General features: G+C 44.1%; 1 protein-coding gene across 1 annotated transcript in view; it reads right to left on the bottom strand.

The window, feature by feature from the left end:
* Positions 1-5,428: 5,428 nt before the first annotated feature.
* Positions 5,429-9,828, bottom strand: part of CARNS1 (carnosine synthase 1) — a 357,576-nt gene continuing 353,176 nt past the window's right edge. The window contains exon 10 of the mRNA XM_085651638.1: positions 5,429-9,051. Within this exon, the coding sequence (XP_085507764.1) occupies positions 7,816-9,051 (1,236 nt within the window). The 3' untranslated portion in view covers positions 5,429-7,815. The remainder of the gene's footprint in view (positions 9,052-9,828) is intronic.

Genomic DNA, 9,828 nt, shown 5'->3' with positions numbered 1-9,828 from the left:
GTGAATTAAAAAGCAACAACCTCTCTATTCGTCTTTTGATAATTAATTGCTATGTCAACCCCGCCACGTACTAAAAACATCGACAACAAAAATGGACCACCTCATAGACAAATATGCCTCACACTTTCCAATTATTGTCGGGGACATGAACACCCGGGAGTTGGGGCACGTTAAAATGGACCTTCCTAACAAAACAGAATCGGCCCCTCTGCAGCGGCTCCTTTTCACACAAAATATGATTTCTCCCACACCATCAAAAAAGCTGTGGGTCCTCTCTGGCATCCTCTCCCCACCTTCAGAAATAAGTCCACAATTGATTACATCTTTATCTCGGATAACCTGTTAACCAATTTTAACAACTTTGAAGTGGGAAATAGGGACGAGAGTGATGACAGACCACTGAGGGTATCTCTTCAGCTAAACAGGAAACCTGAAAAACAAATGGAAACATTGGGTGTTTCAACAGGAGGAGAGCACCACAAAGTTTTCAGCAGAATAAAATGGACCACAAATCTAGGTCCCAAACTCTTGGAGTGGATCATACATAAAGAGTTGAGCTCCACAGACATAGCACTGCATCCCCCTTGGAGCTCTGGCACGCACTCCTTGTTCTCGGGCGAGGTACTGGAAGCTCTAAAGCACAGGACCCCTATCCCCAATGCCTACCATCCCAATCAAAACCAAGAGCCCTAACGCAAACCAAGCGGAGTCTTTCAATGGCCTTGAAGGCAAGAAGAGTAGGAGCCACAAATCCCAAAACACCGGCAATAAAAGTGCTTCGTATGGAACACAGAAAGAAAATATGTGAAATACAATTAAAGAAAATCGAGGCAGAGTGGCTGAAAATATTTAACCTTCTCAAGGAAAAGGGTCACATCCAACTTTGGAGACATATCAAGCAACAAAGCCATACTGGTCAGAGCAAGGAAAACAGGGTGGCAGCCTCTGAGTGGGCCAAATACGCAAAGCAACTGTATACAACACATCAGATTATGACTTACACCCAAATACAACAAACTGCCCCAGCAATCCACAAAGGTGGCAAAATACCTGTCATCACTAAGGTCGAGATAACCAACCTGATTAAAAAAATGAGGTCAGATTGTGCGCCGGGTCCCAATGGAGTACCAGTAGCAGTGTTTAAAGCCTCTCACGGATTCTGGGATGAACAGTTAACACCACTTTTCAAGTACGCATTCACCACTTCAATCGTTCCATCCTCGTGGAAAGGCTCCATACTTTTTTCGATTCATAAAAAGGGGACCGCACGAAACCTGAAAATTACCGGCTTGTCGCTCTATTAGATATAGAAGCAAAAGCATATGCCAGAATACTGTTGAAAGAACTAGAAACCTGGGCAAAAGATCATAACATCCTTCCTTTCTTCCAATCCGGTTTCAGGTCCCAAGCTCCACCGTAGATAACATCCTAGCACTGGGACACTTGTCACTTCGTGCGACCCAGGCATCACAACTGCCCCTGTTTTGCTGCTTTGTGGATTACAGTGCAGCCTTTGACCGAGTCGACCGTGGGAAGCTATGGGATAAACTTAAAAACTGGGGTGTTCCTCAAAAGCTGTTAAAGGCAATAATTGCCCTTTATGAGGGGACCTGGGTTTGTATTAAAACCAGCCAAATGACTGTAACAACTAAGGTTCCAACCAATAACGGCCTCAAACAAGGGTGCGTTCTTGCCCATTAACTTTTTAATATCTATACAGCCGATCTGGGAAAAGCCCTGGAGGGGGCAAATCTACTAACACCAAGGCTGGGGAATGTGCGGCTCCAGATTCTCCAATATGCCGATGACAGTTATAATGGATCACACTAGGACAGGCCTACAGAAAGCCTTAGAAGCGCTGCACAGGTTTAATCAAAAGAACAATCAGAAGTCCAGGATAATAATCTTTGGGAAGCACCACCGAAAGAAGACAGCACAATGGCGCCTAGTTGACCTGCACATTAGAACATGCACAAGCTATAACTATCTGGGTCTCAGGCTATCTGAAGGGGCCAAACCCATAGCCAATCTTAAATATCTAAGAAGTGAGGGGGTCGGAATCATCTATAGTTTGAGAAATCTCAATCGAAGACTACACAGTCCAACTGCAGAACCTATCCTGAAAGTCTTAAAAGCAAAACTAGTGTCCTACCTTAACTACGGCCACCTAGTCTTCCCTGGAGCCTTCACTAAGTTCCTTATGAACCACCATATTTCTGCATACAAGAAGGTTCTAGGCATCCCACGACAGGCCAGGAAAGCACGAGTAAGGTTGGAGCTGAGACTTACACGTCCGGACATTACCTGTTCAGGGGACATTTTAAAATACAACATTAGCACCCTGCGAACTCCAGCAACCTCTCTGAAAGCGCAAATTAAAACATTCTTTGAAGTAGGTGGATCCCCATGGCAGGTTCAGTTGGCAGCAGCCACAAAACTTAGAAATAGACGTTCAAAACTTGCACAACTTAAACATTCCTGTTAATGCAAGGAAAAGATCAGTGAATACACAGGTCAAGAAAATATCCCCTGAAAGAGACCTGGAAAGCTTACACCACCAACCCAATCTCTCATCACTGGACACCTCCTACATAGTGGGAAAACCACAGCCTTATTTTGAGCAAGCACTGACAGCCCCGGCCCAGACAAACAAAATACCCTACATGAGATTTCTTGCATTGCCCATCGTGGACTTTAACCAAGCCTGGGCCTGGCAGGACAATTTAGCCGCATGTCAACATTGTAATTACCACCGTGAATCCTAGCTCCATCTGCTGTGCTGTTGCCCAAAGTTAGCCAGCGAGCGGCACCGACTGGTTCTTCCCATCTGCAGGTCCCACGGTCTTGTACGATGCAGAGAAGTCTCAGACTTGTGTTTTTCTGCTAAAACAGCTCAAACAGTCGAAATTTACAGAATCAATCCAGGCCGCACTGACGCAGAAAATTGAGTTACAAAAAGAAACCAGCCGGCTACCAAGCAAGAGAGACTTTGACAAACTGCCCTCTAAGTCTTATGCATTTGCACTTTACTGTCAGTTTTGATAACAGTTTATAATGTTTTACTCCCTACCAGTTTGTAGCAACAAGTGTGGGATTTTAACTCCTCCTTTTATTAACGATAGTATATTATAACGATTTTAAGTAATTGAATATTAAAGCATAATACGATATCCAGCCTCTTACATTCCCTATCTGGTGGATTGGAAGGGAACACACCAGGGTTAATTCTGGAAGTGGAGGCCTGGACCACCAAGCTTTATAGAGTGGAGTGCTGGGTGAGGAAACTGGGGTCCCCTAGTGTGGTGGCAGTGGGCAATCGTCTTGTGCACAGGACCCCCTGGGCAGGGCTTGGACCAGGCCCGAGGAGGAGATTGGTGAGGGCTTCATTAAAAGGGACCAAGAGTTCAGAGGGAGCAGTCTCTGGCTGAAGCACTTCTGTCAAGATGTTAGTCTTGACTGCCACCGAGGGCAGCTGAAGGTTCAAGACCTCAGCCGCCCTACTCACCATCATATCAAAAGAGGGCCCCCTCCTCCGTAGCCACAGTATGAGCTGCGATCAAGCCAATGTCAGGTGAGGTGTTTAACCCACTGGCATCCGCCAGATCCTCCAACCCGGTTTATTCGGTATCATCCAGTGAGTGGAGATAGTCATCTGGGTTGCCATACCCCTTCCATTCATCGCCTGTACCAGGCCTGTAAAAGACAAAAAGGCAAAAAGGCCCTGGCTCGGACCTAGAAGGCATGGCTCTGGATGGTACCAGAAACAGTTTTGTCAGACCCTGGTCCTGCTCCATGTCGAAGTCGAGGACGATGGAGATAGCATCTTTGATGGGCAACACCGGAAGCAGGTGCCAGAGAAGGTCTCTGTCTTGCTGGCAGTGCTGCTCTGGATCAAAGACCGTGCACATGGGGCCCAAATGGTGCTGAGGGTGTACCTGCTGGCAGGAATCCAGTAGGGGGTCCCTCCTTGACCCATGGGGTCCGAAGGTGCTCCAAAGTGGTCAGGCCACCCAAAAATGAGGTGCACGGTCTCATAGAACTCACGTAGTTGGGTGGCTGTTGCACTGGCTCTTGGAAAATCGTGGAAGCGCAGATCCGCTCCTGGTTGGGGCTCCACGGAGGACCGGGATAGGAGTACTGAGGCTCCCTCATCTTGTCCGAGGAATTGGACAGACACAGAGAAGTCGAAGACCTCGGATTTGTGTTTCTTGAGAGACTTACCTGACAATGATTTTGACCGGGAAGATGATCATTGGGTGCAGCTCCCCGAGTGGTCCCGGGACCCTCCACGTAACAGAGTTCTTCATCATCGTCGGGTCAGCCGACGTCGGACGACAAGGAGCTTGAGGGAGCACTCCTTTAAGGCTTTTGGGTGCATGGCAAGGCAATCCTTTCAGGCCTCTGAGTCATGGTCCTTCTCAAGGCACCATGGGCAGATCAAGTGGGGGTCTGTCACAGACATGTGTCTGTGACAGGTGCCACATGGTTAGAAACCATATGTTTTTTGGGGAGGACATCCCTGTCATACCAGGAGAAGGGATTTTTCTCAAAACGTTTTTGACAAAACATTGAAAAAAGCCAGTCAAAAAGTGACTGAAGGCTACATCTTCACAGACATGCGCTATTGGAAAAGAAAGAACTGACTTCAGCACGCCAGGGTGGCACCTATATAGGTACTGCATACTCTTAGCGCTGATGTGGAGCCGACTGATGCCACCTACCAACGAGCATAGGCATTATTCAAAGATTTCCAGTTTGACACCTGGTGATAATTCTAAGGTAAGGAATCTGCTGCTAGAAGTCTTTATCAGATACAATCTGTTATAGCAACTGAGTCATCAGCCAATATGCTAGTGCAAGAGGTTGAAATGTCAAACATATTTTTGCAGATAGGGCAGTAAAATAGGAGATATTTGGGTCTTTAGAAATGGAAAGATTATAAACAGAATTTCAGTCCACTATGTGTGGGCAGTCATTCACCCAGATACCCTTGAAGATAGCGTTAACTGGGTCAGGTTAACTTAGCCCTCTACCAACAATGTCATGCTGTCTGGTAAGAAGCAGATCCCTATCAAAGATTATCACCAGAACACAAAAGATTGAGGACTGTATGCATTGTGTTTTTTACAGTATTACAACTCCAGTCTCATGTCCTGTGTGAGGTTTAATCAATCTCATGGCATCTCTTGTGATTGACAGTTAAAAACGACCTCTATGTATGTTCTGGAAAGTTGGAGTTTTGTCCACACTTTTAAGTCATATTCTCCTTTAAGACTGTTTGCACTTGTCTCGCGATACTAGCTTCCTTCTTTTCACTCTAAAATATACACGCCTTGTTTTTTAACATATAAGACGAGTCACAACACTCATCACGTGATTCTGGTTCTTTTTGTATCTTAACCTATAGATATTAATGATCACAGTCCACTTGTGTATTCTACTTTATTAACCATCTTAAACACACCACAATTCAATGATTGATTTAAGACCTTAAATATCAATTAGATAATGTCTCTTTTGACTTAAAAATATTGATACAAGTTTCCTCACTGTACTGCATGTTATTTCTAATTGTAGATTGACTGACCCCTGACGAAGGGCAACAAGCCCGAAATGCATAGGGATTTGATATGATTTTGGGAAACATCATCCATGTTTGAAAAAGAAAAAATGTGTGCAATGCATCTTGGATATTGAAGGCATTTAAGTCACAAATGAAGATTTTATTTAATTTGAAATTGATGATTAAAAATCACTAATTTGAAAGAAAAACTGTGTGTTATAATTATTGAAGTAAATCCCGGAGTGGGTTCCAGGATCACGTCTGTGCCCACGACACATACAATTTGAACTCTAGAAAGTCACAGGTGAAATTTTTATATACAACTAGGCAGTGCACATACTCTAACCAATTGTTCTGGAAAGTTAACATGGCCAGGATGAGGGGTATGCATGCGGTGAGAGCTGAAATCAGTCATGATATGCCCGAGCAATTCTGATTGCTGAATATAAAAAAGGTTTAATCTGACCACTGGAAGGAACAAATTAGACTAATTTACTTCACTTTTATTTTTGTAAGCTGACACACATGTGGGACACAGGGAAAACCCCGATAGTCTGAAGGCCAGGGAATGCTTATAGTGATGTTTGACATAGGGATAATCAGCTATCCAGCCTGGAAAATAGCCATGAGAGAACAAACACAATTGTCTTGCAAATACGTATATGATTTGAACCTCATATCCTCATGAAGCCGATCATATTCATTCTGTATAACGTGGTGTTGGTATAAACACATTTTCCAGAGTTGGCTTAGCTCACAGTCCACAGTCCTGAATCTTTGTATATTATGACTAGGTTGCAGTGTTCACAACTCAAAAAACAGAAGTCATGTTAGCATGTTTTAATGTCTAGAATGAGCTAGACACCTCCTGGGTGAGCCCAATCTGATTGGTTCCTTAATCTTCTTAAGTCTTGATATTTTCGGAATATATAATGCTAGCAATGGGAATGTGCATCTTGTGTGTTTACTTCTGATTAGGTTCTTGACTTCACAAACCAATGGAAGAGAGGTATTGCTAACATGGCCTGAAGTGATTCAAACCCATAACTCTTGTCAAAAGTTAGTCACCGATGAACCAAGTCTTTATGTTTCTCAAGAGGAAATTCCAACTAGATTTTTGATGAGCCAAATATTGATATTTTCCAAAAACACCATGCTATTATGCTCTGTGCTAACACTAGTCTTCGTGACTGTAGAAGACGTAATGTGAATAATTAACCACGTGTCCACATTTTGTAAGAAGGTCATATTACCTTACCAGACACTGTGCAAACCGTAGTCTTAAAGATTCCAGCAGTAGCTGAAGAGAGCTGTATCTACAGATCTAGCACTTTCTGTCAATGTGGTGTAATGTTGAACCTAGCCAAGAGCTCTGCTTTAAAGTTTGACATGTATTTTTTGAAGAAGTGCTATTAGCAAGGTCTGAGCATGATGTTCATGTTATCTGAAGTGGTGATATGCATTGTGAAATTATACTTGACCACCTTGGAATGGCATGATAGCATGGAGTGAAGGGATCTCATTTTAGCTTCATTTTTCAGAGGCAAAGGGTGATACCAGTCCAGATTTCTCCAGAGGAAATTATGTCAACATGGTTTGGATTGGGCCCAGTTGAGAGGTGAGTCTAATTTAGATTTCTCTTGAAGTGAAGTTGTTAGCATAATTGAGAGGTAAGCTCAGTCTACGACTCTTCTTGAGTGATGGTGGTAGCAAGCTGTGAGGCAATCCCAAATGATATATCTGCAGATCAGAACATTTTTAGTTCACCTTCAGTTAAATATGTCTTGATGATTCTCAAAATGCTTTAAAACTACGAGAGATGGTGATTTAAGGTGAAATAGATCTAGTTGTGTCCTAAACTGGTGACGATAACACGGCCAGGAAGAGCAAGCTGAGGCATTTGTAGACACAATGTTCATATGATATGAGTTGGCTTTTAAGTACATATCTTATTCCTGTAAAGGTTGTAGGTTAATAATCTAAAAAAGAGAAAGAGTTAATGTAGGCATGGCTGAACCAGTCAAATGTTTGTGAAGAGATACTGATATTTGATTTTGCTGTGCAAACAACCTCGCTCTTACTGTAGAGGTTCCTGTACACCAAGAAACAGAGGTGATGCTGGCATGACCTGAGGGGCCCATCCTAGATCACTTTGAGTTCATGTTTCCTGTCTGTCTATGGACACCACAGATGGGTCCTTTATGTTCGCCATCTTCGATTCTCCAGCCCTCATTCCACAGGGTTCTTAGTAGCTACTTGAAGTCAGAGGTAAAGTAGGACACTGGATATTCCATGGTGTCAATGCCCAGGACCCGGCAAGTGCTGATCAGCTGCAGACGTGCCTTCTCTCGGGTTTCGCTAACACAAGCCACATTGCAGAATGGCTCCTCATATTCACTGGAGATCATGTCATCATCTAACATGTTCAGCCGGATCACACCACGCTTATGTAGGGTTTGCAGGGTCTCCATGTTGGCTGTGGTCTTTAGTGCCCATAGATGTAGTGAGACCACACACATGACACCTACTAAGTAGGTCTGTGGCCGAGCACGATGCACTGGTATCAGTGGTGGCACACTACAAGCCACCATTACACTGGCTAACATGATATCTTCTCCATAGATCTCCTGTATCCAGTCACGTAGGTAGAATCCGCCCATCCGTGGGTTGATTTCAATCAGTTTAGGTCCAGTCTGCGTCATCTTCAGCTCAACATTAAAGACGCCATCTGTCAGCCCACAGCCGAGGCAACACTGGTAGGCAGCCATCACCAGCTGAGCTTCCTTATCCGGAGGGAGATATGTGGGCATACAGGCTGCTGTCTCTGTGAAGTAGGGCACCCTGGTGGGGCCGTTATCAGAGACAAACGCTCCCATCAACCGACCATCATAGATGATAATGTCAACATCATGTTCTGTACCACAGACGTATTCCATTAGTAACATGGCATTGCCCCAGCCCAGCCCAATGCCTGGGTAGTCGGTGTCTTCTTTCAGGTCACTTGAAATCTTCTCGTAATGCTGGTGGCACTGCTCAAGATTCTCTACAAGTTTTACACCCACAGCTCCAGCCCCAAATTCTAGTTTCATCACTCCAGGGAAGTTGAGGTAACGAGAGGCCTTCTCTACATCAGCATGACTCTCCAAATGGCAGCAGGGAACAGCATAGGGACCTGCAGTTGTTACACAAGTACTGCCCTTTTTGTGGCGGAGCAGGTGGAGGTGGGTGCGGCTTTTTTGCTTTGAAATGCGCATGGCGGATACTGGGCTACATCGAAGGCCTAGCTGTTCACATACCAAAGCAGTGAGGACCATACAGTCATCCCAGTAGGAGAGACAGCCATTGAGCTGTATTTCACGGTCACGCACCAAATCTGATATCCACTGGGCATGCTCCTCATCGCGCTTGTGATCAGTGACATCATAGTGAATGAAGTTGTGTACAATGCTTGAGGCAAAGTGGTTTGGGTCTGACTCAATCAAGTGAACCTGAGGACAAAAAAACAGATTCTGTGTTACTCTCTGCACACTACCCAGTTTACCTGGTCATCCATCCACCCAATACCAGCATGTTGTTAATCTCCTTTGTACCACCTGTTACACAAATTCGTTCATCTATCCATATACCAAACAATCCATCCCACCACTCTACACATCAAAGCATATGTGTAGCAACCTATCCACCCACATTAACATTGATATGCATAAATAATTGTTCACAAAATAATTTCTACATCCACACCTCATTGTATCTAAATCTAGTAGCAGCATGATGATTTGCTAATTGTGTGCAAAAAAACCATCAGGGTTAAAAATACTGGTTACACAATCTTTTCTTACTGATTGATGCAATGCCTTTGAGATGGATGGGTAATTTGCTGCCCTTTGGAATGGATAGGTGGCAGAGCACATCATTTATGGTTGGGTGATGGTATAATTCAGGGATAGGAGGCTGTATGTGGACATGGCTTCGATCCTGAGAGCTTATATTTTTACATTTGTTGCAATGTTTGGAAAGCTCCATCACTGGCAATGTTCATATAATCGCAGGCACATATGAGATTAGCATACATCTTTTTAACATAGATGCAGGCAAACCTAGATAGCCTTAACAGACTAGGGGGCATATTTACTAACATTTGACACAACACAGCACAGCACAGCAAAGGAGACTGCTGCTCTACATTGTATGAAAGGCGGTCGGCCATATTTTTTGACTTTGGCGCCATCTCGCGCAACCAGATGTCCGTGTTTGGCGCTTTGATC

Source organism: Triturus cristatus, chromosome 4_1 (genome assembly GCF_964204655.1).
Source record: "Triturus cristatus chromosome 4_1, aTriCri1.1, whole genome shotgun sequence".
NCBI classification, from domain to species: domain Eukaryota; kingdom Metazoa; phylum Chordata; class Amphibia; order Caudata; family Salamandridae; genus Triturus; species Triturus cristatus.
This window is presented reverse-complemented; position numbering and strand designations above follow the sequence as displayed.